This window comes from Chlorocebus sabaeus, chromosome 14, assembly GCF_047675955.1.
Source record: "Chlorocebus sabaeus isolate Y175 chromosome 14, mChlSab1.0.hap1, whole genome shotgun sequence".
In the NCBI taxonomy this organism is placed as follows: domain Eukaryota; kingdom Metazoa; phylum Chordata; class Mammalia; order Primates; family Cercopithecidae; genus Chlorocebus; species Chlorocebus sabaeus.
Window position 1 is genome coordinate 32083156 of NC_132917.1, and position 25894 is coordinate 32109049.

General features: G+C 41.4%; 1 protein-coding gene across 9 annotated transcripts in view; it reads left to right on the forward strand.

The window, feature by feature from the left end:
• The first annotated feature begins 230 nt into the window (after positions 1 to 230).
• Positions 231 to 25894, forward strand: part of BIRC6 (baculoviral IAP repeat containing 6) — a 255476-nt gene continuing 229812 nt past the window's right edge. For 6 of the 9 annotated variants that reach the window (XM_038006767.2, XM_007970997.3, XM_007971000.3 and 3 more), the window contains exons 1-3: positions 239 to 790; positions 20779 to 20960; positions 23358 to 23495. In XM_038006767.2, the coding sequence (XP_037862695.1) occupies positions 466 to 790; positions 20779 to 20960; positions 23358 to 23495 (645 nt within the window). In that variant the 5' untranslated portion in view covers positions 239 to 465. Of the gene's footprint in view, positions 791 to 20778; positions 20961 to 23357; positions 23496 to 25894 lie in introns of all 9 variants that reach the window. The other 3 variants (XM_038006769.2, XM_038006768.2, XR_005243294.2) reach the window with 2 other exon arrangements.

The window sequence follows — 25894 nt, forward strand, 5'->3', positions numbered from 1 at the left end:
GTCCGCTTCCGGCTGCGGCCGAACAGCTGTGCCGCACGTACCGGGAACCGTCAGGGCGCAGCTGGAACTGCTGCAAAAGGCCTCCGGGCGTACCAGACAGGTCGCAAGGGCGGGGGTCCCCACCTAGCGGAAATGCACGGAGGCCAACCCCTCCCCCTTCCCCCGCGAGGAGCGGGGCGGACTCGTCAGCCGCCACTCCCCAGGCTCGCAGGAAGAAACTGGGACGTTGCGGACGCGGAGCTGGCCAGAACCGCGGCGCGTGGCACGCGCGAGCCCTCCCGCGCATGCTCCACCCGCCGGCCTCCAGCCCGCTCCCGGGGCCCCGCCTCCCTCCCTGCTTTTTCCCTTCCCCCGACAGCCTCCCTCCGAGTTTGGCCCCTCCGGCCGGGCGATCGACGTTCCGCGTGCGTGCGGGCGCCTGACTTCACTTCCGGCTAACGCGCTCCGCTTGCCCCCTGGCCCCGGATGGTGACTGGCGGTGGTGCTGCACCTCCTGGGACTGTCACTGAGCCGCTTCCCAGTGTGATTGTGCTGAGCGCAGGCCGGAAGATGGCGGCTGCGGCTGCGGCGGCCTCGGGCCCCGGCTGCTCCTCGGCGGCGGGGTCGGGGGCGGCCGGGGTCTCGGAGTGGCTGGTGCTGCGGGACGGCTGCATGCACTGCGACGCCGACGGGCTGCACAGCCTGTCCTACCACCCTGCGCTCAACGCCATCCTGGCCGTCACTAGCCGCGGGACCATCAAAGTCATCGACGGCACCTCGGGGGCCACACTGCAGGCCTCGGCGCTCAGTGGTGAGTGTGCCGCACGCCGGGCGGGCGCGAAGCCGGGGAAAGAAGCCGCCCAGCCCCGGGGCTCGGCCTCGCGACTTGGGGAAGCGAGGTGGCGGGAGGGCAGGGCTGGGGGTTCGGGCCCGACCGTGAAGGGAGGCCCGGAAGCTGATGGAGGGGGACCTTAGGACTTGGCTTTTTCAGCGGCTGCAGCTGGGAGGAAAGACCGGCGAGTCGGGGAGTGGTGGAAGGGGAGTTGCCTTTCGGGCCTGGAGCGTCCGGTCTGGCTTGGTCCCCTGCGAGAGGTGAGGAGGCCTCGGAGCTTGGCACCGGAGAAAACCAGGCCCGGGTAGGCCCTGGAGAGGCTGTCGGTCCTGCGCCCGGTTAGATGAGAGCGGAAGGCTGGAAGGGTTGACCCCGGGCGGAGAGGCTGGTGGCCGGAGGCGAGGGGCGGGGAGCGTCCGAGCCGGCACCTAAGCCCTCACTTGTGGGAGAGGAGCCGGCAATCTACTGTTCTCAGGTCCCGCAGGTGCGGGGACAGACCGCGGGCTGTGCGCCCGGGGTGGGGGTAGGGGTGGGGGTGGGGTGGGCCGGGGTGGGGGTGGGGAGGGAAGTAGGCGGGCCAGCTGCCTGAACTGCTTGGTCGACGACTGTAGGACTCTGCGGACGCCAAAGACTACTAGACCTGGTCCCCTTGCTCGGGGCTTCCAACTTCTACGCCCCAGTGACGAGAAAGTCAGTATCTGTGGTGTATGAAATAGATTCTTTTGGGTTTGTAAGTTCAGGCCATCTCTACTTGTTTTCCCACAGCGACCCGAAAATTGGGATTTGAAGGTGTGTCTGAGTCTCACCATTGGAAGAGAGCACCTCTGGGTGGCGTAAACCTTGGTCCAGGGACGGGACTTTTAGATGCGTGAGGTGTATGCTCAGTGGACGGACTGGAGTGGTTTTGGAATGGCCCTGGCTGAGTTACATTTGGCGGAGATGACATTTCATTTGTGGTTAAATGATGGGTGGCTTAATTTGGATGTTGTAGGCTAAGATTGAAAAGTTAGTATATGAGTGAATTGTACTCCTGCATAGAGATATAACGTATACAACTGTCTGCATTTAGCCAAGTGGAAGTAGTTACGTGGTCAACCAATTCACTTGTATTTTAACGTAGACAACAAGGAAAAGTTTACTGTGTGGATAATAAGTCATTTGTAAGAGTAAATGGCAATTTAGGGATGCAAACGTGAAATTAGACATGTTAATTATTGTCGATGTGAGAGTTGTGAAAGAATTGGATTATGTATAGTTTTAGGATATAAACCTGGAATAAAGCTAAGAGAAAGTTTTGGGAGGTGGGTTTGTAATTTTTTCTTTTCTTGGCTTAGTAAATGATAGGGGTGGCCCAGATGTAGCAGTGAACAGTTAACTGCAACTTGGACATAAAGGCTTGTCGCTGTGTGTAAGAGGGAGATGCTCATTAGTAATTGGATATCTTTCCTTTTCAAAGTCATTTAAAATATTTCAAGTATGAAAAGGTGTGAAGAGTAATTACAGTGAATACCATGCATCCCCAACTCAGCTTAAGAAATAAAACTTTACAAATAGGATTAAAATCTCAGCTGAATCTCTCCTGGACTGCATTTCTCCAACCCTCCCTCTTCATAAACGTTATCTGTAATTTGATTTTATCCTTTTCATACATGGCTACACTTTTTAGTATATGTTTCTATCTTGAAGATGTAGTATTTTTGTGATTTTTAACTTGGAATCAGTGGTATCATATGTACTAGGATTTCTAAAGAAAGTCTAACAAAAGTATTCAAGTGTTTTGGATAGATAGAGGAATTTTGTGGGGTGCTTTTTATGTCTGGAGGCCATGTTTGAGAATAATAATGTGTGTCAGGGTTTGTTGATTGGGGAAATTGGACATATATTTATGTGCCTGTACATGGAAGGGAAGACAATATTCACTTTAGTGGCAGATTACTAAAGTGGAGGGTTTTAGGTGTATAACATGAAGGTATAGGTAGATAAGTGAAACATAGCATTGATTTGGGATAACAGGTTTTGTTGGGGCATTTGTTAATTAGAAGAGTTTGGGATTGGATAAAATTGCAGGTCCCCATGCATGAAGATTGAGTATATGAATTAAAATATGTAGAAGGGTTTATAGTGAATGGAATGAAGGATTACAGAAAAAATTTGAACGTTAACAATGGATGTATTCTGAAACATTTTCATATCTGAGAAATGAAATTTATTATTATTTGTAAAATTTATTTATGTTTGTAGAGATGGGGTTTTGCTGTGTTGCCCAGGCTGGTCTTGAACTTCTGGCCTCAAATGATCCTCGCACCTCAGCCTCCCAAAGTGCTGGGGTTACAGGCATGAGCTGTCTCACCTGGCCTGAAGTTTATTATTATTATTAATTATCAGAGGTTGTATAGGGTCCTGTTTGCCCCAGTTCAGATGATTGAGGAGGGAATGCTGCATTTTATGCTTTACTTGGAATCTGCAGGTATTTACTAAGTTTGCTTTTAATGATTAATAGAGGGTGACAGCCCTATAAATAGAGAGAAGATGCCAGTAGTGATCATGGTCCTAACATAATCCCTCTTTCCCGTTTATGGGCAATGGGCCACTTTCTTTTCTACCGCAGAGGAAAGGCATCTGTGTCTGAGGGGATAAAGCTTGGGGATAACCATATAGAGTTTTACTAGGTAATAGAGTAATATGTCTTATGGATGCCTGGGGTTCAGTTTACAGGGTTATGGGTTGCCTGTAGATTTGAAGTTGAAGGATGGAAACAGGACTTGTATGTATATGTATTAGGTGGCAAAGACAGTGAATTTTTAACTATGACTACTAGTATATGTCTTTATATTATCTGTATCTGATATAAAATGTTTATAAATAAACTTTAACTGGATTAAGAGCTATCAGTATGTACACAGGTTGGGTATTTGCTCCCTGTCAGTATTTAAGAGTGAAGATTTTTGAGGCTCTGAGCTGCACGATCTGGCCTTTACTAGTCTCTCTAGTCTTGTCTCCTTATTTATAAATTTTGTGAAATAGTCCATTTAATTCTCTTTCCTAACTACAGTAGTTTTGTTCTTTCTTGGAATGCACCAATTCACTCCAGTCATTTAGCTGAGTCTTAGTCATTTTCAAGATCTAGAGCATATCTTAACTTCCTGATCCCTTTAGCCAGAAATGACTGAAGCCCTAAGCACATATTGTCCTATTAGTGTCCATTTTAGTAATCTGGCAGATTACTCTTCTGTGGTATTTTTTCAGCCATCTTGAACTATTTAAATTTAAATTCCATTTTATTTAGCTTTTTGTAAATATATAAGGTCTGTCGCATATTTCAAGGTCCTTGTGGGGAGGTACTTTGTTTGTTTATATATCCCCTCCCCAGGACCCAGGATCCCTAGTATACTGTGTGTGTGTGTGTGTGTGTGTGTGTGTGTGTGTGTGTATATATATTTATCTCATTCTGTGGCCCAGGCTGGAGTGCAGTGTGTGATCTTGGCTCACTGTAACCTCTGCCTCCTGGGCTCAGGCAATCCTCCTGCCTCACCCGCCCCAATAGCTGGGATTACAGGTACACACCACCACACCTGGCTAATTTTTTTTTTTTTTTTAGTAGAGACAGGGTTTCACCATCTTGGCCAGGCTGGTCTCGAACTCCTGACCTCAAGTGATCTGCCCACCTTGGCCTCCCAAAGTGTTGCGATTACAGGCATGAGCTACCGCGCCCAGCCCGAATATACAATATAAACTTGAGTATTTTTGATTTGATGCATATATAACAATGAGTATATTAGTACTTCCTTATATACGAATTGCTAAATAAACACATTCCTTGACTTTTTTTTGTTTAAATTACTTTTCTTTTTTAGAGCAGTTTTAGGTTCACAACAAAATTAAGTAGAAAGTACAGACAGTTCCCATATACCCTCTATCTCCATGCTCACACAGCCTCCCACCCGTCAGTATTCTGCACCAGAGTGGTATGTTACCATTCGTGAACTTAGCACTAACAATCGTCATCTCCCAAAGTCCATAGTTTACATTAGGGTTTACTCTTGGTGTTGTACAGTCTGTGGGTTTGGACAGTGTATAGTGACACGTATCCACCATTGTACTATCATAAAGAATAGTTTCACTGCCCTAAAAATCCCCTGCTGTGCCTATTCATCCTTCCCTTCCTTTTCCCCCCAACTGCTCCCTCCCCTCTCCCTGTTGGCAACCACTGATCTTTTTACTGTCTTCATAGTTTTGCCTTATTCGGAATGTCATAGTTGTATTTATACCGTTTGTAGACTTTTCAAATTGCCTTCTTTATTTATATGCATTTACAGTTCTTCCGTGTCTTTTCATGGCTTCGTAGTTCATTCCTTTTTAGTGCTAAATAATATTCCATTGTCTGGATGTAGCACAGTTTATTCATTCATACACCGAGGGACATCCTGCTAGCTCCATGTTTTGGCAACTATGAATAAACCTGCTGTAAAAACTTATGTGCAGGTTTTTGTGTAGACATAAGTTTTCAGATCATTTGGGTAAATACTAAGGAGCTCAATTGCTGGGTCACATGTGAGAGTATGTTTACTTTTGTAAGAAATCGACAGACTCTTAGTGACTGTGTACCATTTTGTATTCCCATCAGCAATGAATGTTTCACTTCCTCACCAGCATTTGGGGGTTTTATATTTTGGCCATTATAGTAGTTGTGTAGTGGTGTCTCCTTTTTAAAAATTGTAATTTCCTAATGACATGATGTCGAGCATCTTTTCATATGCTCATTTGTCTCTTTTTGTATATTTGCTGACTTTGTTTTTTTTTTTTTTGAGACGGAGTCTCGCTCTGTCGCCCAGGCTGGAGTAGGGTGGCGTACTCCACCTGGAGTATCTCCGCTCACTGCAAGCTCCGCCTCCTGGGTTCACACTATTCTCTTGCCTCAGCACCCCCCCACCCCCCACTAGCTGGGACTACAGGCACCTGCACCACGCCTGGCTAATTTTTTTTTGTATTTTTAGTAGAGACGGGTTTTACCATATTAGCCAGGATGGTCTCGATCTCTTGACCTTGTGATCCGCCCGCTTCAACCTCCCAAAGTGCTAGGATTACAGGTGTGAGCCACCACGTCTGGCCTGACTTTGGATTTTAAAAATAAAAAAGCTACACACCACTTGACCATACTGTTCGTATTACTAGATATGTCCTTTACCCTAGCTATTGTTTGTTCATGAAATTTAGCATAATAGGTAGAAAGGAGCTTGGTTCTGGACACAGATAGCTTGGGTTAAGATCCCAGTGTCTTAAAAAATAAAAAAAAAAATTCATCCCATTACACAGAATTATTTTAATTTTTACACCTGTATAACCTTGACTAAATTATTTAGTATTTCTGTTCCAGTTTCCTTATTTGCAAAAGGGGGATGATAATTGTACTCATTGTGAGGATGAAGTGTTAATGCATGTAAAATGTTTGTAGCAGTGTACTTACCAGACAAGTGCCCCAAAAATGTTTGTCTTATCTACTTTAATTCCCTGTAAATAATCTTACTTTTGGCCTGGTGCTCTGGCTTATGCCTGGGGTCCCAGCACCTTGGGAGGCTGAGGCAGGAGGATCGCTTGAGCCCAGTAGTTGAGAGACCTTGTCTCTAGAAAAAAATAAAAAAATTAGCTGGGTATGGGGGTGCACACCTGTAGTCTCAGATACTCGGGAGGCTGAGGTAGGAGGATTGCTTGAACCTGGGAGGTTGAGGCTGCAGTCAGCTGTGATTGTGCCACTGCATTCCAGCCTGGGCAACAGAGCAAGACTCTGTCTCAAACAAACAGAAAACAACAAAACATTGCTTTTTTTTTCTTCTCTTTTACTTAAAGCTTTTCTATATTCAGTTTTTGAACTTAAACTGAACTTTGAACTTCCTAAGTTTTTTTTCTGATTTACCACTTTCCACCATCCTGCAGAACCCGTCTAGATTTTGCTTTTATGTAAGAGTAAGATATTGTTAAGGTGTTCTCTTACTTAATTACTGGGGGTGATGGTTTCTCTTACTTCCTGAAATAATGTTCCTCCCCAGTGTAGTACATTTTATACTGTTTGTCTTTTTTATGAGCTTTTTTGAGATTATGTGGAGAGAGCATGCGCTTTATGTTAGGTAGTCCTGAATTTTGAATTTTAGTTCATTTATGAACTCACTACTTAAACCTCCTGAACCTCAGCTTCCTCATCTGTAAATTAAGATTAATGATTAATAGGATGGTGGGGAAGATTAAGTGGTCAAACACGTTAAAAGTGCCTAACAGTGCATGACAAATGTATAATAGGGGGTGCTCAGCGAATGCTAATTCCCTTGAGTCTCTTGGCTGCTTGGTCAGTATTGCCACACTCCTCGTGATTACTTTAAAAAAAGTTCACTAAATGTTTACACATAGAGGATAGGCAGATAACATTCAAATGTAGATGGAAATATGAATATTTGTAACAAATAAACAGTAATCTATATTTTGATAAATATCTTTTAGTGTATTGGTGTGGCTAAATGTCAGAATGAAGTTAAGATAGTTGTGTTACTAGTTCTGTGTGCACATACATTTGTTTATGTAGTATATGTACATAAGTAAGTGAAGGTATATGTGTGCGGGTATTAATCAGTGGATATTGATGGCAGTATATGTGTCATGTCTCTTCAGTTTCCGAAGTGAATTCCAGATTTGTGTTGCAGTGGAAAAGAAAAAAACCTGCTCAGTGTTTTTATTTTATTTTAATTTATTTATTGAGATGGAGTCTTGCTCTGTTGCCCAGGCTGGTTGGAGTGCAGTGGTGCAGTCTCGGCTCACTCCAACCTCCGCCTCCCAGGTCCAAGCGATTCTCCTGCCTCAGCCTCCTGAGTAGCTGGGATTACAAGTGTGCGCCACCAGGCCCGGCTAATTTTTTTTGTATTTTTAGTAGAGATGGGGTTTCACCATGTTGGTCAGGCTGGTCTCGAACTCCTGACTTTGTGACCTGACCGCCCTGGCCTCCCAAAGTGCTCGGATTGCAGGCATGAGCCACTGCGGCCAGCCCTGCTCAGTGTTCTTAGACAAACACTCCAATTTTACATTTCTTTGTATCTTTTTTCTTTTCCTGTATAGATACTGACCCTTTTTTTCCCACTAGGTTGTTAGAGTCAGTCCCTCAGTAATATAGACAATGACTTTGATTTGAGAAATCTGTATAGTGGTCATAAATAAGAGGAAGATCTTTGTACTTTACTGTAGCTTCAGTGAGGTTTAGATTGGGTGTTTGTTTTTTTTTTTCTTTCCTGATTTAAGAGCTTCTTGATTAAACTTCAGGCCCAGAGCTGCCTGCTCTGAGAAGTCATGGTGCCTGCGTAGTCCTCAAGAAATAAATTTTTTTGGCTAAAATGTGCAATCTCCCAGTGATAGAAACTGTAAATGATTCAAACCAGTTCTAATTCCTGGCTAACTTTGGTACATGCAGCATTCCTATTCTCAACTATTCTTTGAGAGATAAATGTGATATAGAATTGGGATCTCAATAGCCCTAGAAGATAATTGTCTTATGAAAGCATCTGAGTTCTTTATAAAAACTTAATTTAGCATAATCTCTTTTTGGGCTATGCATATGTACTTTGGCTCTGTTTCTGTTGACTGACTTTAGTGATATTAAGAAAGAATAGAATATTGGCTCTGGAGCCAGACCATTTAAGTTCCAGATGTGACCTTATGCAAACTGCTTAACCTCTCTCTGTGCTTCATAATTAGTACTTAACTCACTGGGTTATTGTAAAGATTAAATAAATTGATACATACAGAATGTTGCTTGACTCACCATAAGCAGTCAATAAATGTTACTTTTTTTTTGAGACAGAGTCTTGCTCTGTCGCCCAAGCTGGAGTGCAATGGCGTGATCTCAGCTCACTGCAACCTCTGCCTCCTGGGTTCAAGCAATTCTCCTGCCTCAGCCTCCCGAGTAGTTGGGATTACAGGTGCGCGCCTCCATGCCCAGCTAATTTTTTGTATTTTTAGTAGAGACAGGGTTTCACCACGTTGGCCAGGCTGGTCTTGAACTCCTGACCTTGTGATCTACCCGCCTCGGCCTCCCAAAGTGCTGGGATTATAGGCGTGAGCCACTGCGCCCGGCCCTACTTTTTGTTTTGGTGTCTTAAATTATATAGTTCAGTTCAACAAGTGTTTGTCTGCCTTATGTAGATAACAAGGTGAATTTGAACCACCTTGGCCATGGTTCCCATATTTTAAAGTACAAGAACTCCTAGTTTAAGGTAAAAAATTAGGGCCCACTTATGATTGGAGCTTGGTTGCAGTATTAGTTAATTGAGAAAATATTGTAAAAAGCAACTGCTTTTAAGCAGTTTTATTTTGTTTATTTTTATTTTTTATTTTAATTTAATTTAATTTTTTTTGGTGGGGGATGGAGTCTTGCTCTGTTGCCCAGGCTGGAGTGCAGTGATGTGATCTTGGCTCACTGCAACCTCTGCCTCCTGGGTTCAAGCGATTCTCTTGCCTCAGCCTCCCAAGTAGCTGGGATTACAGGTGCATGCCACCATGCCGGGGTAATTTTTGTATTTTTACTAGAGACAGGGTCAGGCTGATCTTGGACTCCTGAGTACAGGTGATCCGCCTGCCTCAGTCTCCCAAAATGCTGGGATTACAGGCGTGAGCCACCATGCCCGGCCAGCAATTTTAATTATTAGACCTCTTTTACCTGTGTATTTGAGAAAGCATACAACATGAATGTTTTGGGCTTTCTTTCCGTGCTGGCTTACTTTAAGATTTTTGAGGAGGAGAGGAAACAAGTTAGTTAATGCTTTTCCATTTGCCCTCCAACTTCAAAAATTTTGTTGCTATTTTCTCTTCACTTGTTCTTTTTATCTTTTTGGGTTTGTTCTATATCTTCTTTATTCCTTTAGTGTCTTTTCAGTGGGATCTTGGGAGGGAGCAGAGGTAAATATGGATGTATTATATTATTTTTATTTTTATTTTATTTTTTTGTTTCGAGACGGAGTCTTGCTCTGTTGCCCAGGCTGGAGTGCAGTGGTGTGATCTTGGCTCACTGCAAGCTCCGCCTCCTGGGTTCACGCCATTCTCCTGCCTCAGGCTCCCGAGTAGCTGGGACTACAGGCGCCCGCCACCACGCCTGGCTAATGTTTTTGTATTTTTAGTAGAGACAGGGTTTCACTGTATTAGCCAGGATGGTCTGGATCTCCTGACCTCGTGATCCATCTCCCTTGGCCTCCCAAAGTGCTGGGATTACAGATGTGAGCCACTGCGCCTGGTGTATTATGTTATTTTTAAACTGGAAATCTGTAGTTGTAACTATGCTTAAATTGTTAAACATTTAGTACTCTGTCCTTAGGAATGTTGGCTATAACTATATATAGAACTTAAAAAACAATGTATTTCTGTAATGTAGTATGTAAGAACAGCGGGGACGCAAGCAGGAGGTACCTCTCTGATATGTGTGTTGTACACTGATGGCTGAAAAGGGTGCCTTTGGCAAGATACTTCTCTGAGATACCAACTTTAAAATGGGCAAATGGCCTGTAATCCCAGCACTTTGGGAGGCTTAGGCGGGAGGATTGTCTGAGGCCAGGAGTTCGAGACCAGCCTGGGCAACATAGTGAGACCCCATCTCTACAAAAAAATAAAAAATTAGCTGGGTGTGGTGGTACATGCCTGTAGGCCCAACGACTTGGGAGGCTGAAGCAGGAGTATCACGTGAGTCCAGCACTTCAGGCAGGAGTGAGCTGTGATTGTTCCACTGCACTCTAGCCTAGGGGAGAAAGGCGCTTTTAATACCCAAGCTGTTTCATCATCTGATAAGATACAGATTTTTTTTTTTTTTTGAGATGGAGTCTCGCTCTGTCGCCCGGGCTGGAGTGCAGTGACCGGATCTCAGCTCACTGCAAGCTCCGCCTCCCGGGTTTACGCCATTCTCCTGCCTCAGCCTCCCAAGTAGCTGGGACTACAGGCGCCCGCCACCTCGACCGGCTAGTTTTTTGTATTTTTTTAGTAGAGATGGGGTTTCACCATGTTAGCCAGGATGGTGTCAATCTCCTGACCTTGTGATCCGCCCGCCTCGGCCTCCCAAAGTGCTGGGATTACAGGCTTGAGCCACCGCGCCCGGCCCAAGGTACAGAAATTTTTGCAAACTGTAGAACTGCAGCACTTCAAATGTAAGGGATACAAAAAAGTTAAGATTAACTTGGGTGTAGAAGAGAAGATAATATAGAGGTACAAATTGCAAAAAGAAGGAAGTACAGAGAGGAGATAATAGAGATACAAATAAAAATAATACGGTAATTGCTTTTTAAAACAGTCTGTGGCCTGGCGTGGTGTCTCATGCCTGTAATCCCAGCACTTTGGGAGGCCAAGCGAGGTGGGTCACCTGAGGTAAGGAGTTCTAGACCAGCCTGACCAGCATGATGAAACCCCATCTCTACTAAAAATACAGAATTGGCTGGGTGTGATGGTGCACGCCTGTAATCCCAGCTATTCGGGAGGCTGAGGCAGGAGAATCGCTTGAACCCGGGAGGCAGAGGTTGCTGTGAGCCAAGATCGCACCACTACACTCTAGCCTGGGCAACAACAGTGAAACTCCGTCTCAAAAAAAAAAAAACAAAAGAAACCCAAAACAACAAAACAGTCTGTGGCTGGGACAGTGCTGTTAAAAAAAGTAATTATTAGGCTGGGCATGATGGCTCTCGCCTGTAATCCCAGCACTTGGGGGGCCAGGGCAGGCAGATCAGTTGAGGTCAGGAGTTTGAGACCAGCCTGGTCAACATGATGAAACTCCGTCTCTACTAAAAATACAAAAATTAGCCGGGTGTGGTGGTGTACACTTGTAATTCCAGCTACTCGGGAGGCTGAGGCGGGAGAATCGCTGGAACCTGGGAGGTGGAGGTTGCAGTCAGTCGAGATCACAGCGCTGCACTCCAGTCTGGGTGAGAAGAGTGAGACTCTGTCTTCCCGCTGTCCTCCCTTCCCCCTAAAAAGTAATTATCATCAAGTTTGAGTATGTTAAATCAGGGATGTATCTTAGAGGAGCTAAATACTATGCTTACTCTTTAGAGGAAATGAATTTTTGAGTGGGAAAGATGGGAATGTCTTCTTCAAGATTTATTGCGGGCACCAGGAATTTAAATCTTCATAATTTGTTTATGTACTTTTTCTTTGGTTTATGAAGTAGGAGAGACAGGAAGACTGAGAGATGGCACAGGGCAGTGGTTCTCAACCTTTGTTGTTCATTTAGGATCATCAGGGGAGCGTTTAAGAAAATACCTTGCTTGGGCCCCAGTATTCTGACTTAAGTGGCCTGGAGTGCAGCCCAGGCATACTGTTTTTTTTTTTTTTTTTTCCTCCTTCTTCGAACTATGCCAGCGTGTTCTAATGTGCAGTTAGGTTTAGAAGTTCAAACTCCCTGGCCAGGCATGATGGCTCATGCCTATAATCCCAGCACTTGGGGAGGCCGAGGTAGATGGATCTCAAGGTCGGGAGTTCGAGACCAGCCTAGCCAGCATGGTGAACCCCGCCGCCCCCGTCTTTACTAAAAATACAAAAAATTAGCCGGGTGTGATGGTGTGCCCCTATAATCCCAGCTACTCAGGAGGCTGAAGCAGAAGAATCGCTGGAACCCAGGTGGCAGAGGTTACAGTGAGCGGAGATCACACCATTGCACTTCAGACAGTCTTCAGGGAGAGACTGTGCCCCACACCAAAAAATAAAAATAAAAATAAATAAAAATAAAAAAATAAAAAAACAGGAGTTCAAACTCCCTAGACTTTAGAGAGGTTTATTTGGTGTGTTTGGGATAAATGAGAGCTTCCTCTCCCCCCGCCCCCTTTTGAAATGGAGTCTCACTCTGTCTCCCAGGCTGGAGTGCAGTGGTGTGATCTCGGCTCACTTCAACCTCTGCCTCCTGGGTTCAAGTGATTCTCCTTCATCAGCCTCCCTAGCATCTGGGATTACAGGTGTGTACCACCATGCCTAGCTAATTTTAGTACTTTTAATAGAGACAAGGTTTCACCATGTTGGCCAGGCTGGTCTGGAACACCTGACCTCAAGTGACCTGCCCTCCTTGGCCCCCCAAAGTGCTGGGATTACAGGCGTGAGCCACCGTGTCATTATGGCATTAATTACCTCTTGACATACTATAGTAAGTAATGCCATAAGGTAAATTAGAGCTGATATAAGGATGGTGATATATTAAATTTGTGCTTTTAGGTGGTCTTAGGAAGCCCTCTTTGAGGTGGTGTCTGAGTAAAGATCTGCATGATGCAAGATAGCATCAGTGCAGATATCCAGGGGACATTTCTGTTTGTCTGTTATATAATAGACAAAAACAGCTAGATAGATTTTCATATTTGGATGGAATTCGAGTTGGGCTGACTTAAAATGTAGGCTCTGTGAGGAGTGATGAAGATGTTTGTGACTACCATTCAGGAGATATCTGGCATCTATATTAAAACAGAAAACAGTAATTTCAAATATGAGCTCTAAATAGAAATTCACAAGGGCACATGTTCCAAACTGTAGGATTATTATATTGATTAGTAGCTGAGTTGCTTCTCACATTGGCATCTTTGTGCAGCAGTAGCAATTGTTTTTTTTTTTTTTTTTTTGAGATGGAGTCTGGCTCTGTCACTCAGGCTGGAGTGCAATAGTGTGATCTCGGCTCGCTACAGCCTCCATCTCCCGGGTTCAAGCAATTCTTCTGCGTCAGCCTCCCGAGTAGCTGGGACTACGGGCACCTGCTACCATGCTCGGCTAATTTTTGTGTTTTTAGTAGAGACAGGGTTTCACCTTATTGGCCAGGCTGGTCTCAAACTCCTGACCTCAAGTGATCCGCCCACCTCAGCTTCCCAAAGTGCTGGGATTACAGGCATGAGCCACCTCGTCAGGCGCCATTGATTTACAGATGGTTAAGGGTTCTCTTGCACAACATCAGTTGGAAAGTTAGTCTTCAAATTTTACTTAACTATAGCCAGTTTAGCCAGATTGCACACCTGTAGTCCTACCTACTTGGGAGACTGAGAAGATTGCTTGAGACCAGGAGTTCGAGATTAGCCTGGGCAACATAGTGAGACCCTCTCTCTTAAAAAAAAAAATATATATATATATATAGATAGAGAGAGAGAGAGAGAGAGAGAGAGAGATGTAGAGAGAGTGTGTGCGCGCATGCGCATGCTCCAGGTCAGCATCCTAAAGGAATAATGTAACTTATGTGTCCCAAGACCTTGAGACATTTAACTATGATAAATCGAACAATGTATATGAAAAAACCCCACAGCAAGTATCTTACAGGGAGTAGTAGGTCTTTAAAGATTGAGCCTTATCCATGATAAATTTTTTGTGGTGATTATGTTTTCAAAACGAATGATACCAGATACTAAAGATTATAGGAAAATAAGAGTGGTCTGATGACACTTTTGGTTAATGTGAAGGAAGAGAATCATAACTTGGAACTCTTAATTCCAGTAATTTTGTATCTTTTGGTGAACCTCTTCTGTGCTTAAGTAGATGTTGTTTCTCTTGCCTGAAACAACACTGTGCTTGTATTGTGTTTTATCATTTGTTACCTTTTCTTCATGGTGCAGCCACTGACCTTTCCCAGACTTGTTTTGCAGTGAGTTCTGCTTTACAGGAATACTCATTTTGGCTTTTAATACTATAGTGTTACTAACATTTTTTCTCTTATTAAATGATTTCATTTTTGGTTAATTATCTGTCAAAAGCTTTGTGAGAACCTTACATTAATTGTGTATCTTCTTTTTAAAAAAATTTAAAAATTCTTGTGGGTATATAGTAGGTATATATATTTTTGGGTTACAGGAGATGTTCTGATACAGGCTTGTATCTTCTTTATTGACTTTGAATGATCTTTGCATATAGTACATTTTAATAGGCTATTTTAAGCATTGAAGTCTGATGAGATCTCAGTGGAAATGGAGTTTTACGTGTGTTGTCAGTTTGAAAAAATAATATATTTCTTGTGACATTTTTGCAAGTTTTTTAGGGTTGTACACTATTTCTTAAAGTATTAGAATTGGTAATTGAAAAAATTTCTTTCCTTCGAAATTTTCAATTTTACCATCTTGGGCAACATGGCAAAACCCTGTCTCTACAAAAAATACAGAAATTAGCCGGGCGTGGTGTCACATACCTGTAGTCCCAGCTACTTGGGAGGCTGAGGTGGGAGGATTGCTTGAGCCTGGGAAGCAGAAGTTGCAGTGAGCCGAGGTTGCACCATTGTACTCCAGCCTGGGCAACAGAGTGAGACCCTGTCTCAAAAAAAAAAAAAAAAAAAAAAAGGAATTTTCAATTTTAAAAGTGATATACCTTATAGGATGTTAGATAGACTAAGGGAAAAACAAGCACGTGTAATTTCGTTACCTAGAGATGGGCATTGTTAACATTTTGGTATTTCTTTTTACTTTCTTCTATTTTGTTGTTTTTTTTGGGGGATAGAGTCTCTCTCTGTTACCCAGGCTAGAGTGCAGCGGTGCAGTCTCGGCTCACAGCAACCTCTGCCTTCTGGGTTCAAGCGATTCTCCTGCCTCAGCCTCCCAAGCAGCTGGGACTACAGGTTCATGCTGCCATGCCTGGCTAATTTTTTGTATTTTGGTAGAGACAAAATACAGGGGTTTCACCGTGTTGCCCAGGCTGGTCTCAAACTCCTGAGCTCAGTCAATCCGCCTGCCGTGGCCTCACAAAGTGCTGGGATTACAGGCATGAGCAACCGTGCCTGGCCTTTTCTATTGTTTAATATATTTTTATAGAATTTAGATCATAGTGATGTGTTATGAACTACCCCCACCTTAGTTAATAGCATAGTTAATAGGCTGTTGCCCCATGTGTTTATTGTGTGGGTTTTTTTTTTTTTGAGACAGAGTCTCACTCTTTCGCCCAGGCTGGAGATCAGTGGCATGATATCGGCTCACTGCAACCTCCACTTCCTGGGTTCCAGTGATTCTCCTGCCTCAAACCTCCCCAGTAGCTGGGATTACAGGTGTCCACCACCACGCCCAGCTAATTTTTGTATTTTTAGTAGAGACAGGGTTTCACCAGGTTGGCCAGGCTGGTCTCAAACTCCTGACCTCAAGTGATTCGCCCATCTCGGCTTCCTAAAGTGCTGGGATTACAGGTTTGAAGCCATTGTGCCCGGGCGTGTTTATTCTTTTACAATATCATTTAAAAATTTTTATTTTTTATAAAGTAAAATTGCCTATTTTTTTTGTGTACTGGTAATACAGCTACACACACATGCATAGATTGATGTAAACTACCATGACAGTCAGGATACAGACCAGTTTCAACACCTGAAAAAATTCCCTGTGGTATCCCTTTGTAGTTGCATCTTCCCTGTACCACTAATCTTTTGGGACCACTGATCTGTTCTCCATACTGTGGAGTTTTGTGTTTTCTACATTGTTATTGAAATGTAATCATTCAGTATATAACCTGTTGATACTAGCTACTTGCACTTAGCGTGATGCCCTTGAGGTTCTCTCAAGTTTTTGCATGTATTAATAGTTCGTTCCTTTTTTATTACCGAATAGTATTCCATTGTATTGATGTATAATTATTTGTTCTGCCAGTCACTCTTCGAAGTATGTTTGGGGCTGGGTGTGGTGGCTTATTACTTCTGTAATCCCAGCACTTAGGGAACCTGAGGTGGGCACATCACTTGAGACCAGGTTGGGCAACATGGCAAAACCCTGTATCTACAAAAAATACAAAAAGTTAGCCAGACATGGTGGTGTGCACCTGTGGTCCCAGGTACTTGGGAGGCTAAGGTGGGATGATTACCTGAGCCCTGGAGGTCAAAGCTGTGGTGAGCAGTGATTTCGCTACCATACTTCAGCCTGAGTGACACAGTGAGACCTTGTCTCAAAAAAAAGACAAAGACAAAGGAAAAAAAAGGTTTGGGGTGTTTTCAGTGTGTGATGATTATAAACAGAGCGACTATAAACTTCTGAGTACAGATTTTTGTGTGAACATAAGCTTTTATGTCTTTAGGGTAAATGCATAGAAGTAGGATTACAGGGCCGTTTGGTAAGTGTGTGTTTAACTTTTTAAGAAACTGTCAAACCAGTGTGGCTGTACCATTTGTATTTCCTTTAGAAATGTATGAGAGTTCCAGTTGTTCTGCATCCTTGCCAGAACTTCATACTATCTTCATATTGTTAAGATATCTGTACTGCCTCAAACAATTTGCGGACTCATTGCAATTCCTATCAAAATCCCAATAACTTTTTTTTATTTCTGCAAAAAAAAAAAAAAAAAAAAAAAATTCTGTTCTAAAATTCATGTAGAATCTCAAGGGACCCTAAATAGTTCAACATAATCTTGACAAAGAACAGAGTTGGAAGATTAACACTTTCTGATTTCAAAATTTAGTGCGAAGCTACAGTAATCAAAATAGTAAGGTACGAGCATAAAGACAGACATATAGACTGAAGGAATAGAGAGCCTAGAAATAAACCGTTGCATATATGGTCAAATGATTTTCAACAAGGAGGCCAAGACCATTCATTGGGGGAAACAACAGTCTTTTCAACAAATGATGCTGGAAAGACTGAATACTCACATGCAAAAAGTATGAAGTTGAACTTTAACACCATATACAAAATACAACAACAGAGAATAAGTGTTGGTAAGGATGTGGAGAAATTGGAGCTCTTGTGCACTGCTGGTGGGAATATAAAATGGTGCAGCCATTATGGGAAATGGTGGAGTTTCCTCAGAAAATTAAGGAAAAAATAGAATTACCATATGATCGCTGTTCTGTTTCTGGGTATGTACCTCAAAGAATTGAAAGCAGGGAATCAAGGAGGTATTTGTACGCCAGTGTTCATAGCCGCACTGTTCGAAATAGCCAAAAGGCTGAAGCAACCTAAGTGCCTGTCCATTGATAGTTGAATGGATAAAAGGAAGGAAATTCTGACATAGGCTCTAATGTAGAGGAACCTTCGGGACATTATGCTAAGGGAAATAAGCCAGTCACAAAAGGAAAAATACTATGTGATTCCTTCCATTCATGTGAGATACTTAGAGTAGTCAAATTCATGAAGACAGAAAGTAGCAAAGTGGTTGCCAGGCTTTGGGGAGAGGGGATAAAAGTCAGCTACTGTTTAAAGGGTACAGAGTTTCAGTTTTGCAAGATGAAAGGTCTTCTGAGATGGATGGTGATGATGGATAAACAACAGCATGAATATACTTAATACTACTCAACCGTACACTTAAATGATAAAATGGTAAATTTTATGTGTATTTTACCACAATTTAAAAAACTACATAATTAAAAAAATCCAGTGGCTGTGTTTATATAGTCGTATCTCTTGGCTCTACTTTGTTCCATTGAGCTATATGTCCTTTGCAAGTACCACACTTTCTTGTGGTACTGTCTTCTCAAATACATTTCAGTCAGTTTATTTATATGGCGCGATCATAGCTCACTGTAGCCTTGAACCCCTGGGCTCAAGTGATCTCCCACCTCAGTGTCTGAGTATCTAAAACTACAGGTGTGTGCCACTATGCCTGGCTAAATTTTTGAAATTTTAAGATAGAAACGGGGTCTCACTTAAGCTGGTCTCAAACTCCTGGCTCAAGCGATCCTTCTGCATAGGCCTCCCGAAGTGTATTATGGGTGTGAGCCGTCATGCTGACCCCACCTGGGATTTTGATTGAAATTCCGTTAAATCTGTAGATCCATTTGGGGAGTGTTGACATTTTTACCAGATTGACTTGTTCAGTCCATGTACATGGGATTATTTAGGCTTTTGATTTGTGTCATCAGCCTTTTATACTTTTCAGCGTACATATACACCTTCTGTGTATATGTATAAGTATGTTTTAGAGCTATTGTAAGCTGGTATTTTAAAAAATAAATTTCGATTTTAGGTTAATCTGTGCTGGTATAGAAAAGTACGATTGATTTTTATCTACATGGGTAATCATATTTCTGTAAAAAGGGACAGTTTTATTTCTTTTAGATTTGTTTGCCTTTTATATCCTCAGTTTTTATTGCACTGACTAGATCTTTTAGTATAGTATTGAATAGGAATGGTAAGAGCATACATCCTTGTTTTCTTCCTGATCTGTATGGGAAAGTATTCAGTCTTTTACCATTAAGTATGTTGACATGCTAGGCACAGTGGTGTGCTCCTGTGGTCCTGGCCACTCAGGAGGATTGCTTGAGCCCCAGGCATTTGAGTTGCCCTGGGCAATGTAGCGAGACCCTGTCTCTTAAAAAACAAAAAAACAAAAAATTCCTGACCTCGTGATCCGCCCATCTCAGCCTCCCAAAGTGCTGGGATTACGGGCATGAGCCATTGTGCCGGGCCGAAAAAGCTGAATTGCTTGATATATATCGTAGACTGAGGTCTCCAGCTGTGGTTACGTGCCATTTCAGACACAGGATTCATTTTGTAAACAGATGACATATATTTACAGTATTGATAAGTGCCATATAGTGCCGTAAATGTATTTTCTTTCTTTCTTTTCTTTTTTTTGCAATTCAGCTTTTTCTTGTAATCATATGACTTGTCTCTGCCTTTTGGGAACACTTCCAGCATCACTAGTGGCACCTCGTATGGGTCTCATAGTGTTATTCAGGGTTTATGGTATTACACTATATATGAGAATAAGGAGAGATCAGTTTTTACTGCGATTACCAATTAACAATTGAGAGATGAACTGCTCACCTGGATATGGTTAGGGTCACATGGTGGATACTCGTAATACTTGAACTTACTGCAATAGGAACAAAATTATCAGTTTTATAATGTATGCTACAGTTAATTTTATGTAGTTATGATTTAATACTGTATTTTTTACATTTGTTTATGTTTTTCTTGACTCGTGCTATATACTATTCATGTAAGTTTTGATAATTTTAACTTTATAGTAGATTTATGTATATTTTATGTCAGTGAATGATAAAATAGACTTAATATCTACATATATTTTATGCATCACTGACATACTGTTTTCTTAATTTTTTTAGATATTTCTAGGCTATGTGTTTTGTCTGCATGTTTTTTAAATTGTCACAAATCTCTGAAATTTTTTTCAATATATTGAAAAATATTTATGTTATGAGTGGTCTCATGGTGTTCAAACTTGTATGGTTTGAGGGTTAGCTGCGTTTTCTTCTTATGCATACCCATAATAAAGTTTAATTTAAAATGTAGGCATAGTGAGAGATTAACAACTAATAATAAAATAGAACAATTATAATATAATAGAAGTTATGTGAATGTGGTCTCTCTCAGAATATCTTGTTGTACTATACCTACTTTTGGACCTTTGATTGAGAATATCTTATTGTACTGTACTTACCTGTTTTTGGGCTTCTATTGACTGGGTAACTGAAACTGCACAAAGTGAGATTGCAGATAAGGAGGGGCACTACTGTATCTAATAACTGTCCATGCTGTCTTTATGCTTATTGAGTTTTGTAAAAAATGACATCCAATAATTCATTTTTTAAAGTTTTATTTTGAACACTTTAATTTTGCACTTACAGAAAGATTGCGAGAATAGTATGTTACAAGGAACTTCCCTATATACCCTTTACCCAGCTCTACTAGTTTTAAACATTTTACTACATTTGCTGATTATTCCCTTATATGTATAGATATACACATACGTATTTTTATTCTCCTTGAGAGTTGGTTGCATATATCTTGCTCATTTTTCCTATACTGTTTCTGTGTTTATTTCTCAGAACAATGATGTTCTTTTATAATAGCAGTTTGGTTGTCAGATTTTGATAGTTTCACATTGATGCTTTTATTTAATTTATGGTACATATTTGAATTTAATCCAGTTGGCCCAATGATGTTTTTCAGAGAAGTTTTTTCCAGTTTAAGATCCAATTCAGGATAATATATTGTGTTTAGTCGCTATGTAACATTTATTTTTAATAGACCATTAGCCTGAAAATCTTAAGTGTTGAATTTTTGTTCTTTTAACAGCTAAACCAGGTGGACAGGTGAAATGTCAGTATATTTCTGCTGTGGATAAAGTTATATTTGTGGATGATTATGCAGTAGGGTGTAGGAAGGACCTTAATGGAATCTTGTTGTTAGACACTGCTCTGCAAACTCCAGTTTCAAAGCAGGATGATGTGGTTCAGCTTGAATTACCCGTTACAGAGGTAAGTTGAAATAAGTATCAATGAGGTCCTCTACTTAATGTAATATTAGATATATTAGATGTTAAATGAAATTAAGTCAAACTTTAAGGACGTTATTGTATGTATTGCTATAAAAAGAGAATTTACTTATTGACCACAACTTCATTTAAATATTAATACTCACCTTTTCTCTGTATAATTAATTCTTGTTGAAGTGGTGTTTTTAGGTGTGAATGGTGCATCAGCACAGATTAAACAGCTGTAACAGAGACCCAAAAAAAACAGTGGCTTAAACAGGATAGCTTGTTTCCATTAACAGTCCAGGGCTAAATGTATGGCCAGTATTGCCAACCTCAACACTTGGGTTAGCTTGGGAGTTTTAAGACAGCTGCTCTAGGTCTCATTATTTCCCAGTCACAGGGAAAGAGAGGGCCGGAGGCTAGAGGATAGCACTGTGGCATCTCACTCTTCCCTCCTTCCTTTTCCCTGTCCCTTAACCCCCGCCCCCTCTCCTACTCATTTGTTCTTGTTCTCTTCTGCCTTTCACAACTCAAATACTCTCTCATATAACCTCATATTTACCCCATTAGACAGAATTTAGTCACATGGCCACACCAAACTGAGAGGGAGACTGGGAAAAAGATGGTTCTTTCCTTTTTGTTTTAAATATTTTAAAATGAGAGAGGAGTACACACTGGTAAACACCAGTATTTTTTTTTTTTTTTCTTTGAGACAGAGTCTTGCTCTGTCACCCAGGCTAGAGTGCAGTGGCTCGACCTTGGCTCACTGCAACCTTCATATCCCGGGTTCAAGTAATTCTCTTGCCTCAGCCTCCCGAGTAGCTGGGATTACAGGCGTGCACCACCACACCCAGCTAATTTTTGTATTTTTAGTAGAGACGGGTTTCACCTTGTTGGCCAGACTGGTCTTGAATTCCTCACTGCAATTGATCCGCCTGCCTTGGCCTCCCAAAGTGCTGGGATTACAGGCGTGAGCCACCGCGCCCGGCCACACAACCAGTAATTTTTGCTATGCATCATGTCTTTCAATAATTTGAGTTTTAAGTTTTAGCCCTATATACTTTTCTGTAGTGTTAAATTTTCTTTACTTAATTTTTAAGTCTAGCCCAACTTAAATTCTTTTTGTGTGGGTTCATATCCTGCAGTTTGAAAGTACATTTTTCACAATTACTGGATTTTGCATCACCTTAAATAGAATGTAAAAGGTTATATTGTGTTCTCTAATAAAGTGAGATATTATTTCTGTGTTCATGCTAAGTTATTATGAAGGTTATCAAAAAAGTATGTCCAATAAGGTATATCCACTTAGATTTTACATTTAGTGTCATATAATGTAGTCTATTATATGTTAATATTGAAAGCATGTTGCTGGAAGTTTGAGTTCCACAAACAGAGAAGCTATCTTTTTCTCATCAGAGTGTCTTGGGTCTGGAGGCATGTCTAAAATCTTTGGATAGATAATTAATTAGTTCTACTTGATTTGAACAAGTAGAAATTTTGAAAAACCATTTGAAAAAATTGAACATTTTTTCCTCCTAATTTAAGGAATGTAAACCAGCTGATATCAGGATATATAATCAGCAGCGAAAAACACTATCAAACTATGTTCAGGTTTAACAAAGATTTAAAGAATTACAATAAAATACTTGAACACTTATTAACTCTCAAGTCAGTGTTTTTCCTACTACAGTGAAATGCTAAATGTTTAACTTCTATCCCTTCCTCCGCCTTGTCTGCTGTTACATCTACTGTTTTTTTTTCTCGTTTTACTTTCCTCACAGCTGTAACTGTTGTTCGGATAATATTGTTTGTAGATCTTCCAGCATTCCAGCCTTCCTTTACTGCATCATATTAGTTTGTCACTATCTTCCCTAAAGTATGGGGTCTTAGGTTTGATTTGCCCAGTGTAGATATACTCTTTACCTTATATTAACATATATCTTTATTATGGAAGTTCATATTGAATATGTGGATAACAACGCAAAGGGCCTTTTCATATTACTTGCTGACTTAGTGTGCTCTATTATGACTTTGTATAACTTGAGTATTTAAAGCTCATTGAAGGACTTTAAGTTTGTCTCTTCAGATTTTTTCCTGTATTATTTTTGCTTATGGTTTCAGCTTGTCCATTTTTCTATCTTGATTTGGTTTATAATAACTACTTTGTATTTAAACTTTACTATGTAGTACTGCTGCACTGAATACATTGCTTTATCTCGTTTAATTTTATAACAGGCTTTTAAATTATTGTTTAATTAATTAGATTTGTTAAAAGGTAAGTTTAGTATAGTACCTATCATAATCATTGCATATTAAACTATCTGAATGAGGATCTAAATTTAATTTTTTGTTGTTCTTGTGTTGAATTTTCTGTTTTTTTTTTTTTTTTTTTTTTTAGGCACAGCAGCTCTTATCAGCATGTTTAGAAAAGGTAGATATTTCTAGTACGGAGGGTTATGATTTGTTCATCACACAGCTCAAAGATGGTTTAAAAAATACATCTCATGAGACTGCAGCAAACCACAAAGTTGCCAAGGTAAGAAGTTAATAGACTGCCTCTTTTGGGGTCATATTACAATGGACACCTCCATTCTTTTGCTGTTTCCTCTCCTTTTGGAAATGTTCTAATTCTAGGTTTTTCTTTTAAAAAGCAAAATGTGCTTATAAGTCATCTTAAAGTTGAAACTGGCCAGGCATGGTGGCTCACGCCTGTAATCCCAGCACTTTGGGAGGCCGAGGTGGGCACATCACCTGAGGTCAGGAGTTTGAGATCAGCCTGGCCAACATGGCGAAACCCCGTCTCTACTAAAAATACTAAAATTAGCCAGGTGTGGTGGCAGGCGCCTGTAATCCCAGCTGCTTGGAGGCTGAGGTGTGAGAATCACTTGAACCCGGGAGGCGGAGGTTGCAGTGAGCCGAGATTGCAGAGATTGCGCCACTGCACTCCAGCCTGGGGGATAGAGTGAGACTCTTTTACCAAAAAAAAAAAAAAAGTTGAAACTTTGAAACTTTTTAATCGAAGCTTAACTTCAGTTTGTGGGGACTATTTTGCTTATTGTGTTTTCTGATGCTTCCTTAATCTTCCTTAGTGCCTGATAGACCTGGGTTGGTCAAGAAGCTGATGAAAGAAGCTTCCTTGTTAGGCTGTGAGCTTGGATGCTTGGATAAGAATGGACTGTGTCTTTGGAAATTGAGCCATTTTGTGCTTTCTCTGAAATTTTTTGGCATACTGGGATGTATATGAGAGAGGGTGCTTTTAATTAAATCCTTGGATACATTTTTATTGATTTCCTCCATATTTTTCTTTTAAGACCTTTTCTAAGTTATACTACATATGAAACTTCCATATTGAAGGGTTTAAGGTAGAAGGTAAAAGCCATTTTCCTATAAGTAACTTGGGCATTTACAAAGTTTCTTCTCAAGTACAGTTGTAACTATGCTAAAATATACTAGTATTGTGTTGTGATACACCTTGCTTTTTTTCTTTCATTTTTTCTTTTGAGACAGGGTTTCACTCTTGTTTCCCAGGCTGCAGTGCAATGGCGTGATCTCGGTTCACTGCAACCTCTGCCTCCCGGGTTCAAGTGATTCTCCTGCCTCAGCCTCCTGAGTAACTGGGATTACAGGTGTGTGCTACCATGCCAGGCTAATTTTGTATTTTTTAGCAGAGGCAGGGTTTCACCATGTTGATCAGGCAGGTTGCGAACTCCTGACCTCAGATGATCTGCCCGCCTCGGCCTCCCAGAGTGCTGGGATTACAGGCGTGAGCCACTGCACCTGGCTTTTTTTTTGTTTTGGTTTTGAGACAGAGTCTTGCTCTGTAACCTAGGCTGGAGTGCTGTGGTGTGATCTCAGTTCACTGCAACCTCCGCCTCGTGGGTTCATGCTATTCTTCCTCAGCCTCCTGAGTAGCTGGGATTACAGGCACACGCTGCCATGCCTGGCTAATTTTTGTATTTTTAGTAGAAGTGGGGTTTCACTATGTTGGCCAGGCTTGTCTTGAGCTCCTAACCTTGTGATTCCCCTGCCTCGGCCTCCCAAAGTTCTGGGATTACAGGCGTGAGCTACCGAGCCTGGCCACCTTGCTCTTTTTCACTCAAGAATTTATCTTGGATATCTTCTCATACCCTCAGAGATCATCTGTGTTCTTCTTAATATTTGCATTGAGTTTTTTTTTTTTTTTTTTTGGTAGATATATCATGATTTTATTATACCTTACTTTATTGATGGGACATTTTATTTAGGAAAACAGAAACTGTACTATGAATTTCAACAGAAATAATGTATTATAAGAAATTAACTGGTGTTTGAAAACTGAAAAAGTGAAAAGGATATCCTGAGATAACAGAGATAACTGTAGGAAGCAGTTTTCACCTAGGTCTGGAGGAACAAAGATTAGGGGTTATCAGAACCTAGAAACTTAAGAGAATAGGCCCCGTGGATCTGGTACTAGGAACTGCTACCCAGTTGGTAGCTCAGGAGCATGGATGAGGACCTTGCAAAACTGGGACTCAGATCTCTGAAGAGAGATGCTACTTGACTGTTGGTAGTATCTCTGAGGGAGCTCTATGAAACTGGATCTCATAATGCTAAAACAACCAAACCAAAACAAAATGCTGAAGACTGGAAGAATCAACTACTGCGTCAGGTCCTTTGCTGAAACAGTGCTGACGGCAGTGGCCAGTAAATAAGAAGGAGCAAGTCTTTCTTCTTTCATCTTTCTTTCCAGTTTCCTTCCTGTACTGCTGCTGGGAGAACCTAAAAGCCAGGAAACTGGTTGAAAAGAGGAAATATAGTATGCAGAGTCCTAGCCCCAACCTGATAGAGCAGAGAATTAAAGGGTAGATTTGGAACTCAGAGACAACAGTTTAACTGGCACAGTCTACCCTGTTGGCTACTTAGCATCTCCATTCATACTTTATATATTTGAACTTT